This window comes from Thalassophryne amazonica, chromosome 1, assembly GCF_902500255.1.
Source record: "Thalassophryne amazonica chromosome 1, fThaAma1.1, whole genome shotgun sequence".
NCBI classification, from domain to species: domain Eukaryota; kingdom Metazoa; phylum Chordata; class Actinopteri; order Batrachoidiformes; family Batrachoididae; genus Thalassophryne; species Thalassophryne amazonica.
In genome coordinates, this window is record NC_047103.1 from 154,373,465 (window position 1) to 154,387,748 (window position 14,284).

Genomic DNA, 14,284 nt, shown 5'->3' on the forward strand with positions numbered 1-14,284 from the left:
TGGATATCTTCTCTTTTTCGTACATTCTCTGTAAACCCTAGAGATGGTTGTGTGTGAAAATCCCAGTAGATCAGCAGTTTCTGAAATACTCAGACCAGCCCATCTGACACCAACAACCATGCCACATTCAAAGTGACTTAAATCCTCTTTCTTCCCCATTCCCCATGATGCTTGGTTTGAACTTAAGCAAGTCGCCTTCACCATGTCTAGAAGCCTAAATGCATTGACCTGCTGCCGTGTGATTGGCTGATTAACTATTTGTGTTAACAAACAATTAAACAGCAGTATTTAATAAAGTAATGCTAATATCCAAGTCCTTTTTTAACCCGAGGCCATCAAACATGGCCATCGGGAATTGCAAAGACTTTGCGTCCATCTGTCTGTCCGTCTGCCTGTCTGTCTGTGCTCAGCATAAGTCCTGTCCTATTACTGCCGGAGTCTTCAAATTCACAGGGAACGTTCTTAGGACACAGACCTTGGACAAGTTCAAAGATGGCTAACATAGACATATTTTAAGAGGCTAAAATGTCACATTCTGTACCTAATATTATGGTATGATTTTGTGGATGTTAGTGTGGTGACGTCACTTCCTGGTGTTGCTAGCTGCTAACTTCGCTTCATTTTTGCCTAGAAATAACACCTTTCTCATATATTATATGAAAGCTAGCAAGAAATAAACACTTCTAAAACTGAAAGCGCTGTTTTTTGTAACCTGATAACACCTCTGCAAGGATTTGCAAAACATTTAGCGAAGTTAGCGTGGTGATGTAACTTCCTGGTTTCGCTAGCTGCTAGCATTGCTTTGTTTTTAGCTAGAAATAACACCTTTCTCATATACACTCAACAAAAATATAAACGCAACACTTTTGGTTTTGCTCCCATTTTGTATGAGATGAACTCAAAGATCTAAAACTTTTTCCACATACACAATATCACCATTTCCCTCAAATATTGTTCATAAACCAGTCTAAATTTGTGATAGTGAGCACTTCTCCTTTGCTGAGATAATCCATCCCACCTCACAGGTGTGCCATATCAAGATGCTGATTAGACACCATGATTAGTGCACAGGTGTGCCTTAGACTGCCCACAATAAAAGGCCACTCTGAAAGGTGCAGTTTTATCACACAGCACAATGCCACAGATGTCGCAAGATTTGAGGGAGCGTGCAATTGGCATGCTGACAGCAGGAATGTCAACCAGAGCTGTTGCCCGTGTATTGAATGTTCATTTCTCTATCATAAGCCGTCTCCAAAGGCGTTTCAGAGAATTTGGCAGTACATCCAACCAGGCTAACAACCGCAGACCACGTGTAACCACACCAGCCCAGGACCTCCACATCCAGCATGTTCACCTCCAAGATCGTCTGAGACCAGCCACTCGGACAGCTGCTGAAACAATCGGTTTGCATAACCAAAGAATTTCTGCACAAACTGTCAGAAACCGTCTCAGGGAAGCTCATCTGCATGCTCGTCGTCCTCATCGGGGTCTCGACCTGACTCCAGTTCGTCGTCGTAACCGACTTGAGTGGGCAAATGCTCACATTCGCTGGCGTTTGGCACGTTGGAGAGGTGTTCTCTTCACGGATGAATCCCGGTTCACACTGTCCAGGGCAGATGGCAGACAGCGTGTGTGGCGTCATGTGGGTGAGCGGTTTTCTGATGTCAATGTTGTGGATCGAGTGGCCCATGGTGGCGGTGGGGTTATGGTATGGGCAGGCGTCTGTTATGGACGAAGAACACAGGTGCATTTTATTGATGGCATTTTGAATGCACAGAGATACCGTGACGAGATCCTGAGGCCCATTGTTGTGCCATACATCCAAGAACATCACCTCATGTTGCAGCAGGATAATGCACGGCCCCATGTTGCAAGGATCTGTACACAATTCTTGGAAGCTGAAAATGTCCCAGTTCTTGCATGGCCGGCATACTCACCGGACATGTCACCCATTGAGCATGTTTGGGATGCTCTGGACCGGCGTATACGACAGCGTGTACCAGTTCCTGCCAATATCCAGCAACTTCGCACAGCCATTGAAGAGGAGTGGACCAATATTCCACAGGCCACAATTGACAACCTGATCAACTCTATGCGAAGGAGATGTGTTGCACTGCATGAGGCAAATGGTGGTCACACCAGATACTGACTGGTATCCCCCCCCCCAATAAAACAAAACTGCACCTTTCAGAGTGGCCTTTTATTGTGGGCAGTCTAAGGCACACCTGTGCACTAATCATGGTGTCTAATCAGCATCTTGGTATGGCACACCTGTGAGGTGGGATGGATTATCTCAGCAAAGGAGAAGTGCTCACTATCACAGATTTAGACTGGTTTGTGAACAATATTTGAGGGAAATGGTGATATTGTGTATGTGGAAAAAGTTTTAGATCTTTGAGTTCATCTCATACAAAATGGGAGCAAAACCAAAAGTGTTGCGTTTATATTTTTGTTGAGTGTATTATGTAAACGTTAGTGAGAAATAAACACTTCTAAAACTGAAAACGCTGTTTTTGGAACCTAATAACACCTCTGTACTGATTTACAAGGCAGTTCATAGGCATTAGCGTGCACGCTAACTTCCACTAATTCAAAGCTAACTTACTAATGAGTTAAATTTGTCTCATTAATACCTGCAAATACACAGAAGGTGATCTACAAATATTTCTTGATTTGCACAATTTCCACTCTTCTCAAAAGTTCATATATGTGCACACGCAAGGCCTCCTGCAGACGCCATTAAAACAGAAATATTGTTTTTGATTGATTGATTGACAGAGGGGCTTTATTGAACATGTACAAATTGTACGTAAGGCAATAGGATCTTAATAATTAATTAAACAACCGCAAATTATAAAGAACAAATCAAATCAAATCAAATCAATTTTATTTATATAGCGCCAAATCACAACAAACAGTTGCCCCAAGGCGCTTTATATTGTAAGGCAAGGCCATACAATAATTACAGAAAACCCCAACGGTCAAAACGACCCCCTGTGAGCAAGCACTTGGCAACAGTGGGAAGGAAAAACTCCCTTTTAACAGGAAGAAACCTCCAGCAGAACCAGGCTCAGGGAGGGGCAGTCTTCTGCTGGGACTGGTTGGGGCTGAGGGAGAGAACCAGGAAAAAGACATGCTGTGGAGGGGAGCAGAGATCAATCACTAATGATTAAATGCAGAGTGGTGCATACAGAGCAAAAAGAGAAAGAAACACTCAGTGCATCATGGGAACCCCCCAGCAGTCTAAGTTTATAGCAGCATAACTAAGGGATGGTTCAGGGTCACCTGATCCAGCCCTAACTATAAGCTTTAGCAAAAACGAAAGTTTTAAGCCTAATCTTAAAAGTACAGAAGGGTGTCTGTCTCCCTGATCTGAATTGGGAGCTGGTTCCACAGGAGAGGAGCCTGAAAGCTGAAGGCTCTGCCTCCCATTCTACTCTTACAAACCCTAGGAACTACAAGTAAGCCTGCAGTCTGAGAGCGAGGCGCTCTTTTGGGGTGATATGGTACTATGAGGTCACTAAGATAAGATGGGACCTGATTATTCAAAACCTTATAAGTAAGAAGAAGAATTTTAAATTCTATTCTAGAATTAACAGGAAGCCAATGAAGAGAGGCCAATATGGGTGAGATATGCTCTCTCCTTCTAGTCCCTGTTAGCACTCTAGCTGCAGCATTTGAATTAACTGAAGGCTTTTCAGGGAACTTTTAGGATAACCTGATAATAATGAATTACAATAGTCCAGCCTAGAGGAAATAAATGCATGAATTAGTTTTTCAGCATCACTCTGAGACAAGACCTTTCTAATTTTAGAGATATTGCGCAAATGCAAAAAAGCAGTCCTACATATTTGTTTAATATGCGCATTGAATGACATATCCTGATCAAAAATGACTCCAAGATTTCTCACAGTATTACTAGAGGTCAGGGTAATGCCATCCAGAGTAAGGATCTGGTTAGACACCATGTTTCTAAGATTTGTGGGGCCAAGTACAATAACTTCAGTTTTATCTGAGTTTAAAAGCAGGAAATTAGAGGTCATCCATGTCTTTATGTCTGTAAGACAATCCTGCAGTTTAGCTAATTGGTGTGTGTCCTCTGGCTTCATGGATAGATAAAGCTGGGTATCATCTGCGTAACAGTGAAAATTTAAGCAATGCCGTCTAATAATACTGCCTAAGGGAAACATGTATAAAGTGAATAAAATTGGTCCTAGCACAGAACCTTGTGGAACTCCATAATTAACCTTAGTCTGTGAAGAAGATTCCCCATTTACATGAACAAATTGTAATCTATTAGATAAATATGATTCAAACCACCGCAGCGCAGTGCCTTTAATACCTATGGCATGCTTTAATCGCTGTAATAAAATTTTATGGTCAACAGTATCAAAAGCAGCACTGAGGTCTAACAGAACAAGCACAGAGATGAGTCCACTGTCTGAGGCCATAAGAAGATCATTTGTAACCTTCAGTAATACTGTTTCTGTACTATGATGAATTCTGAAACCTGACTGAAACTCTTCAAATAGGCCATTCCTCTGCAGATGATCAGTTAGCTGTTTTACAACTACCCTTTCAAGAATTTTTCAGAGAAAAGGAAGGTTGGAGATTGGCCTATAATTAGCTAAGATAGCTGGGTCAAGTGATGGCTTTTTAAGTAATGGTTTAATTACTGTCACCTTAAAAGCCTGTGGTACATAGCCAACTAATAAAGATAGATTGATCATATTTAAGATCGAAGCATTAATTAATGGTAGGGCTTCCTTAAGCAGCCTGGTAGGAATGGGGTCTAATAGACATGTTGATGGTTTGGAGGAAGAAACTAATGAAAATAACTCAGACAGAACAATCGGAGAGAAAGAGTCTAACCAAATACTGGCATCACTGAAAGCAGCCAAAGAGAACGATATGTCTTTGGGATGGTTATGAGTAATTTTTTCTCTAATAGTTAAAATTTCTATTAGCAAAGAAAGTCATGAAGTCATTACTAGTTAAAGTTAAAGGAATATTCAGCTCAATAGAGCTCTGACTCTTTGTCAATCTGGCTACAGTGCTGAAAAGAAACCTGGGGTTGTTCTTATTTTCTTCAATTAGTGATGAGTAGAAAGATGTCCTAGCTTTACGGAGGGCTTTTTTATAGAGCAACATACTCTTTTTCCAGGCTAAGTGAAGATCTTCTAAATTAGTGAGATGCCATTTCCTCTACAACTTACGGGTTATCTGCTTTAAGCTGCGAGTTTGTGAGTTATACCACGGAGTCAGGCACTTCTGATTTAAAGCTGTCTTTTTCAGGGAGCTACAGCATCCAAAGTTGTCTTCAATGAGGATGTAAAACTATTGACGAGATACTCTATCTCACTTACAGAGTTTAGGTAGGTACTCTGCACTGTGTTGGTATATGGCACCAGAGAACATAAAGAAGGAATCATATCCTTAAACCTAGTTACAGCGCTTTCTGAAAGACTTCTAGTGTAATGAAACTTATTCCCCACTGCTGGGTAGTCCATCAGAGTAAATGTAAATGTTATTAAGAAATGATCAGACAGAAGGGAGTTTTCAGGGAATACTGTTAAGTCTTCAATTTCCATACCATAAGTCAGAACAAGATCTAAGATATGATTAAAGTGGTGGGTGGACTCATTTACATTTTGAGCAAAGCCAGTTGAGTCTAATAATAAATTAAATGCAGTGTTGAGGCTGTCATTCTCAGCATCTGTGTGGATGTTAAAATCGCCCACTATAATTATCTTATCTGAGCTAAGCACTAAGTCAGACAAAAGGTCTGAAAATTCACAGAGAAACTCAAAATAACAACCAGGTGGACGATAGATAATAACAAATAAAACTGGATTTTGGGACTTCCAATTTGGATGGACAAGACTAAGAGTCAAGCTTTCAAATGAATTAAAGCTCTGTCTGGGTTTTTGATTAATTAATAAGCTGGAATGGAAGATTGCTGCTAATCCTCCGCCTCGGCCCGTGCTACGAGCATTCTGGCAGTTAGTGTGACTCGGGGGTGTTGACTCATTTAAACTAACATATTCATCCTGCTGTAACCAGGTTTCTGTAAGGCAGAATAAATCAATATGTTGATCAATTATTATAACATTTACTAACAGGGACTTAGAAGAGAGAGACCTAATAAACACAATGCTCATACGGCCGAGGGTATTTTAGCATCGCATTATATTTGAAGGTTAGGTCTGGTGGGCGCTGCTGCCTGTATGTCATATGGTCACTTGAAAGTCCAGTAACAGGGGGACTGTTGGCCCTCTTGTTTTATGTAGGTGTTATTTTAAGCATCAATGCTGGTGATACTTGAGCTAAACTGCTGAAGAGCTACAGAACTAATTGGAAAAAAATATCAGTGCTGTGACCCGGTAATGGTGCAATCATAAAAGTTAATATGCTTTGAAATCCAAAGTTTTTGTAACAGCCCAGCCACAGAAGGATCTGCTCCACTGTGCAGCTCAACTCTCTGACTCATAAATCAAGCTCAGGATCACTTTGAGAATGTAATAAATTTGTTTTGTTGTTTTGTTTTTTTGATGATCTGCCTCCTAGTAAGAAGCGCTGATGAATTATGCATGCTTATTTTGCAGAAGAAAAAAGACCTATTTAAATTTATTTAGTCTTTATTAACAGGAATAACTCGTTTGGTCATGTTGTGCCATGTGGTCAATTTTGACGGCAACTTCACTCTCTGCTCTGAATCACCAATTAAATGCAAACTACTGTTTGTGGCATTGTCAGCATCTGGCTGCAGACTATATTTAAACACCGACCCAAACACACGCACAGCGTTGTGCCTGAAATTGCTTCTTCATGCCTCGCTGTTGGTCTCAGCAAAACGAGCACTGAGTGAGATAAAGATGCGAGCTTTTCCCTGCGGAGCTTCTAACATTCATTCTTTTTTCTATTTTACCACCTATTGTGTCTCTGAATAAACTAACTGCATCAAGGCTTTGAAGATGATAGAGTCGAGCGGGATATGGCAAATAAAATATGCTCTTTTTGTCTGCAAACACAAATGTGACATAATTTGCTGTACCCTTCTAGTGAATAGATTCATATTTGTAGTGTTTTCAGTGTTTTTATTTTAACTGTGCCTCCTGGGAGAATGTTTGAGGTCTGACAAACTGTTACTCTGAGACGTGACATAATTTTTTTAATTTTTTTCAATTTATTTTCATTTATATAGCACCAAATCACAACAGAGTTGCCTCAAAGCGCTTCACACAGGTAAGGTCTAACCTTACCAACCCCCAGAGCAACAGTGGTAAGGAAAAACTCCCTCTGAGGAAGAAACCTCAAGCAGACCAGACTCAAAGGGGTGACCCTCTGCTTGGGCCATGCTACAAACATAAATTACAGAACAATTCACAGAATAATTCACGGACGAATATACAAGAAATGCTATTGGCACACAGGACAGGAGGGTCGCCAACACGAATACAACTCCCATCTCTGGATGGAGCTGCACCTTAAACAGAGAGAAAAACAGAATCAGGCATCAGAAAGACAAAAAATACTGTATAATTTGCCAGCATTAAACAAGGAAAACAGAGAAATACTAAGGTGATCGCCGGCCATTAGCCCTAAACTTCACTAAAAGACCCAGAATTTAGGTAAAGTTGAGGCCGCAGCCCGCTCCAATTACCAATAAACAAGGTTGGGTACGATTACTTTGAAAGAATACATGTGGATTACATGTATGTATGTACATACATTTGAATTACTTGTAATCTGATTACTTTTGGATTACATTTCAAAGTAATCCTACCAAACCTTGCTAATAAATGAATTAAAAGAGTAAAAAGCATAAAACAAAACTGTACCAGTATGCTAAGTAAGTGCATCTTAAGTCTGGACTTGAAAGTCTCCACAGAATCTGACTGTTTTATTGACGCAGGGAGATCATTCCACAGAACAGGGGCACGATAAGAGAAAGCTCTGTGACTCGCAGACTTCTTATTCACCTTAGGGACACAGAGTAGTCCTGCACCCTGAGAACGTAAAGCCCGGGCTGGTACATAAGGTGTAATTAGGTCAGCTAGGTAGGGAGGTGCCAGTCCATGAATAATTTTATAGGTTAGTAGCAGATATACAATATCTTACAATTCAAGGCTGTATCTACAGAATAAGACCTGCACCCCATCCCCTCCAAACAATGCCTTCCATGATGCACTCAATCTATATTGTAATAGCCAAGTGGCCTCTGTGTGTGTGCGTATGTGCATGTGTGCATGTATATGGCTTTGATCACGCATAAACCAGGTAGAGCTGACATTTGCCATTTAGTATGCTTATGTGTTTTGGGTCAAAGATGAACACTGCATAAAAAGTTGATAGGACTAATATTTTTGGGAAATTGACCATTTTAGCTAACCAGCAAACAATGGACATTATGCTGTAATGCACTGTGGGAATTTGGGGTTTTAAATGTTCTTATTATGGTTCATGTTAGTTTAACAGCATTGTTAGTGTTATTCATTTATTGTGTTTTTGTAGTTCAGTGGTTTAGTCAGTTTAGTTAAGTGTCATGTTGTCATTACCATGAGTGAAAAGTGTGTTGCTTTTGATGTCTTCCGCCACCGTCTGTGTTTGTGTAAAAATTAAAAGCACCTGCTTGCAACAGAATGCAGAAAAAACAAAAAGCTCTGCATGCATGCGTCTTTGGACAGTTGACCTTTGCTGTTTGGTATGCTTGTGTATTTTGGGTCAAAGATGAATGGCACCAAAACAAAACACAGATAGGACTAATATACTGTAAAATCACCAGTGTTACACTAATGATTTTACAGTGTATTTTTGGAGAAACTGGATTTTAGTTAATGTTGCTAATTACATTCTGGACAAACACACCATTTCAGCAAGTGGCCAGTAAATCACCAGTATTAATTTAACACTGATGATTTTACAGTGTATGTTTGGACAAACTGGATTTTAGCTAATGTCGCTAATTACATTCTGGACAAACACACCATTTCAGCAGGAGACCGGTAAATCATCTTTGTATTAAAAGTGTGAGTGCCTGGGTGTGTGATTTTATTTACTAAGTTCAATGTAAGTACATAATATAATTGTAAATACGTTAAAAATATATGGATGACACAAGAAAGTGAAAACACTTATTTCAGTTGTGGTCCATTTAAAAATCAAATGACAAAACAGAAGTAGTAATAATAATAATAATAATAGTGTGTATATGATATAAAGAGCCTAAACAATTGAAAAATACATTAAGACAGTAAGTTAGCATTAACAAATAACATAATTAACAGGAAATAGAAGAGTTCCTCTTCTAAAAATTGTTGAGGTCTAAGGTTCTAAAAACATTATGGACTCACGCGCCATTCCAACTCATTATAGGAACATTCCTTTATTATTTCCACCCTTGAAAAATGTTATCTACCTATTTTATAAACACTACCCAATGTAGAGCCCGTGGATTCCCACAGGCAACGTGCTAGTATGATGTATATTTTCTCACTCGCATTTAAACTGTGGAAGTTTAACAAAGCAGTAACCTACTCAGACGACTGTAGGAAGCCCTGTGTAAAGTCAAAACAGCTAGCTGCTATGAGGCATAGATTTTAATCAATGGATATAATCTTCCTGATATACTGAATATTACGCATGCACACATTCAATGAAAATAGCAATCAAATGTGATGTTTATTTCACTGTATTTAACTTTGTGATAAACTGTCCTTTTAATGGAACATTAGCCTGGAAGCTAAGTGTGCATTGACCTGGACATCAACTACACATTTTCATCTACCTGAAGGAGAACATCTGTATTCTTCAACCTGATCTCTATTTGTAGATGTTTCCTGTTCCTCTTTTTACTTGGGATGATGACAAGCAGTATTAATTTAGAACGCAAACACCGTTATGGCATAACTAGCTACATAATATTGTTGGACAGGGTAAGCTAAAAACTCCACATCTTGTTGCAATTGAACAGGTGAAAATGTTATAAGAAAGCTTTGTTGGCATGGAGAGGATCCTTATGGAGGTAAACATGCATGTTTACCTTCGTAAATGCAACTAAACTTTGTAATACAGCCCATGATTAGCCTCCTGTCATTTGGCGGCACTGCGTACCTCTTTCTGTAAAATACACAATATATGGCTGCAGCTCTTGTCTTGTTCCATATCCTCCCTCAGTTTTACATCTGACATCACCATTTTTTTCACTGTAGTTAGATCTGTGGAAGGTCTTAATCCTCAGGACAATGTGGTGGCGCTGGGTTGTGCGTGAAGGGGAATATACTGTAAATAGAAGTAATATAGCTCTGATGTGAGCTCCTGTGTAGCATAACTCTGGTGTAAAAACCACAGTAAACCAGGCATTGAATGTTTTGTGCACACTGTGGAGTCTACTAAGTTGAACTTCCAAACTGATGATTCATACATAAAATATGTTTATATTTATTGGTGAAATTATACTGTACCTGCATGAATGGTAAATGTCCACCAGGTGGAGGTATTGCTCCATTACAAGAACCTTGTGTACAGGGTGCTGTGGAACCCTGTATAACCCATTGCTTATAGTAGTAGACAACACCTTGTGTAATCCATTGCCATTGTAGACAAAGATGAAAAAGTCCACACACTGCAGTTAGAAGGGAGTTTGTTTGCCATCAATATCTAGTCATTATGAGCTATGACATGCTTATTCCCCAATATCATTACACCATATAGATGACAGTGTACAACTGCTCTTGGACTGGATGCCAGTACATCACAGGGTACGTCTCCAAACAACACCAGTACCCTTTTACAACTGGATGGACTGGGATGAGGCAGATGAAGTGTCTTTTACAAACCCACAGATAGGTACCCTGAAGCACATAGTTGGAATCAAACCCTGGTCCACATATTGGTAGCCCAACTCCTGCCTCACAATCACCTCTCATTTTGAGAAATATAACTTAAACTATTGTGTATCCTTTGTTTTTTCTGCATAATGTAAACTTATAACTGCCTACTGAGGCAGCAGCACCCTCAATTTAACTGCATCCATGCTACATTCTCTCTCATATCCCAATTGTCAGTGCAGTCATTAAATCCTGCACATGTTCCTGACTCCTCAATGCACCACCAGTATTAGAATGTATCAGCAGACTTGCTCTTCCATGAATAATCAAAGGAAACTGAAGACTGAACTTGTGCCTGGGGCAAAACACATACTTATTTGATTTGACAAAGCCTTTATAATGTAGTTGCATTAGCAGAGTTTTCAATATTATTAGCCAACAAGCAGGAGATATCAGGTGGGATGCGGAATGTTGAAAGCAAGTTCCATCCATACATCCATTCTGTAACAAATATTCTGAATGCACAACACAAGGTCAGCACGGGGTGATTTCATCAAAACTACATCACAGTCTGTTTTAAAATTGTTTTTGGTTTGATGGTGGTCAAAGACCTTTTTTTGCTAATTAAGAAATGTATTGATCCCTGATCAGTGACAGATCATGAAAGTTTTATAAATGTTGTTGGGTATGAGCAAGACCAATGTTTGTTACCAGTGTTTGTTATGACATATCACACAACATTGTTTGACTTTACAAAAACATGCTATAACAAAGCATTTAAGGAATTTAGATTATGCAAGATTAACTCATTTTCAAAATCAAAACTGTTTTTAAAATTAATATCCTTCTCTAACTTCACATCATTCTCTCTGCTTCTGCTCATCAGGGAGAGGGAGATTCTTTCGCTTTCGTCTGCCTGCCTTACGTCTCTTGGGTATCAGCAAGCAGTCTCTGCCACAGGAAGACCCTGATGCTGTCATGGTGGATTCCCCGCGTCATAGTGATGGCTCAGTGGTAACACGTGACTATCCACTACCTACAACACGTGAAAGCTGCAGTCCCTCCTATGTCAATGACACCCGTGCCCTCATTGCCCCCAGCCACTGTTCTACCCCTCTGTCTGGGCCTTTGGACCACTCATCTCCCAAACACCCTTGGGACCAGTTGTACCCAGACAAGGTCATTGCCCAGACCCAACGCCCAAGCCAAGAGAACACGCTTATTGTAGCTCCATCAATCGCAGGCCTCACGCCAACTGCTTCCAGAGAGAGCATGTGTAGTATCCGTAGAGCCTCTTCAGTACATGACATGGAAGGTTTTGGGTCCAACTCTAAGATGACTTTCAGGGATCGACATGCCAGTGAAGGTAGAGTTTTTGATTATGTACACTCTTGCACCCTGATACCACACTATGGTTGACCATTGCTCTTGTTAAACACCATAAGTCAAGTACTGTGAGCTAGTGTGATTATGAAATCCAAACTATTAAAAGGGCACTCCTTCAAATATAGAACCAGAATTCCAAAAATATGTCTGCTTTGGTGGGAACACCATTGTTCTCCATCTGCTGTCAATGCTATGTGTATGTGTCACTGTCCCGATTTGTTTAAGACTGCTTGAAATCCTAGTACGTAGTTATTAAGGATGGGCATCAAGAACTGTTATCAGATGGTAATAATTTGTTCCTGATTGGTCAAGACCAAAATATGGATAAGCAGCTGCACAAGTAGCACTGCTATCAATACTTTGCCAACCCTGCCAGTAGTTGACGGCAAACTATAAATTCACCATCTAATCATGCCACCATCCATTCTGAGCCCAGACGTATGTCTTCTACATTTTTTTTGCTGACTACCCACATAATGTGTGTATCTGCTACATAAAAAGACGTTAATGCATTGATGATTGCACCCAGTAAAAAAAGCTTTATTTTGACATGCAGAACTCTGACAATAGCAGATGTGGTTCTAAGCCACAAAATACTTTAAGAAGTATTTTCTTAAAAAACATCCATCCATCCAAGCCAACTGAGAGACGTAGTCCCTCCAGTGTGTCCTGGGTCTTCCCCGGGGCCTCCTCCCAATGGGACGTGCCCGGAACACCTCTCCAGCAAGGCATTCAGGGGGCATCCGGAAAAGATGCCCAAGCCACCTCATCTGGCTCCTTTCGACGTGGAGGAGCAGCGGCTCGACTCCGAGCTCCTCCCGAGTGACCGAGCTCCTCACCCTATCTCTACGGGAGCGCCCAGCCACCCTGCGGAGGAAACTCATCTCAGCCGCTTGTACTCGCGATCTTGTTCTTTCAGTCATGAGCCAAATCTCATGACCATAGGTGAGGGTCGGAACGTAGATCGATTGGTAAAACGAGAGCTTTGCCCCCCTGCCCAGCTCTCTCTTCACCACGACTGTCCGATACAGCGACCGCATCACTGCAGATGCTGCACCGATCCGTCTGTCGATCTCACGCTCCAGCCGTCCTCTCGTGAACAAGACCCCGAGAAACTTAAAGTCCTCCACTTGAGGCAAGGACACTCCACCAACCTGAAGAGGGCAAGGCACCTTTTTCTGGTCAAGAACCATGGCCTCGGATTTGGAGGTGCTGATTTTCATCCCGGACGCTTCACACTTGGCTGCAAACCGCTCCAGTGCGCGCTGAAGGTCCTGATTTGATGATGCCAACAGAACCACATCGTCCACAAACAGCAGAGATGAGATTCTGTGGTTCCCAAACCGGATCTCCCTCGACACCCTGACTGCGCCTGGAAATTCTGTCCATTAAGTTAATTAAATTATTAAATTAAACTAAATTCTTAAAAAACAATTTTTTTTTTAATTTAATTTTTTTTTTTTTTCTTTTTTGTGATTAAGTTGTTTAACCTGATGGTGAATATTGCATAATTTTGCTGTCACTTTAATTCTGTTACTGTAGAATACAATAACGGTTTGTCTTGTAACTGTTACACCTCGCTTCAAGAAATCTTGCATCATTATTGCTGGTTACACTTAGTTTGATGACATGCACATTTATTTTTGTGATACGACCGGCTAAGGACATGTCACTATAACAGCGAAAGGAAATCATTCAGACAATGTTTATATTCCTCACCCACCTAAACAAAGTGTCAGTGGATATAGTCAAGCGCATGTGTGCTTATCAATCCCAAAATTTGTCGCATTTGTAAGTATCTTTTCTGGAACAGAGAGCAGTGTAATACCACTGTAGTTCTTGCACTGTAGGTGGTCATCACTTCTTTTCCATTGAGGGACAACAAGCCCTTTCGTATGTTATAGCATGATATCTGATTCCATATGGACCCAAGACTACTTACAATGCCAGGACAACGTACCTCCAGCCAGCCAAGAGGAATTCAGCCCTGATGCTATAAATCCCTACCTATTTGGTACTTTAACATTTCCCATAATCCCCCTGCGCTTCCCAGAATGCACCACAGCGCC

At 40.6% G+C, this 14,284-nt stretch overlaps 1 protein-coding gene across 1 annotated transcript in view; it reads left to right on the forward strand.

Moving 5' to 3' along the window:
- kcnh7 (potassium channel, voltage gated eag related subfamily H, member 7) overlaps positions 1 to 14,284 on the forward strand; it is a 340,856-nt gene that overhangs the window by 198,588 nt on the left and 127,984 nt on the right. Inside the window, 1 exon segment of the mRNA XM_034176733.1 lies at positions 11,716 to 12,195. Coding sequence (XP_034032624.1) covers positions 11,716 to 12,195 — 480 coding nt within the window.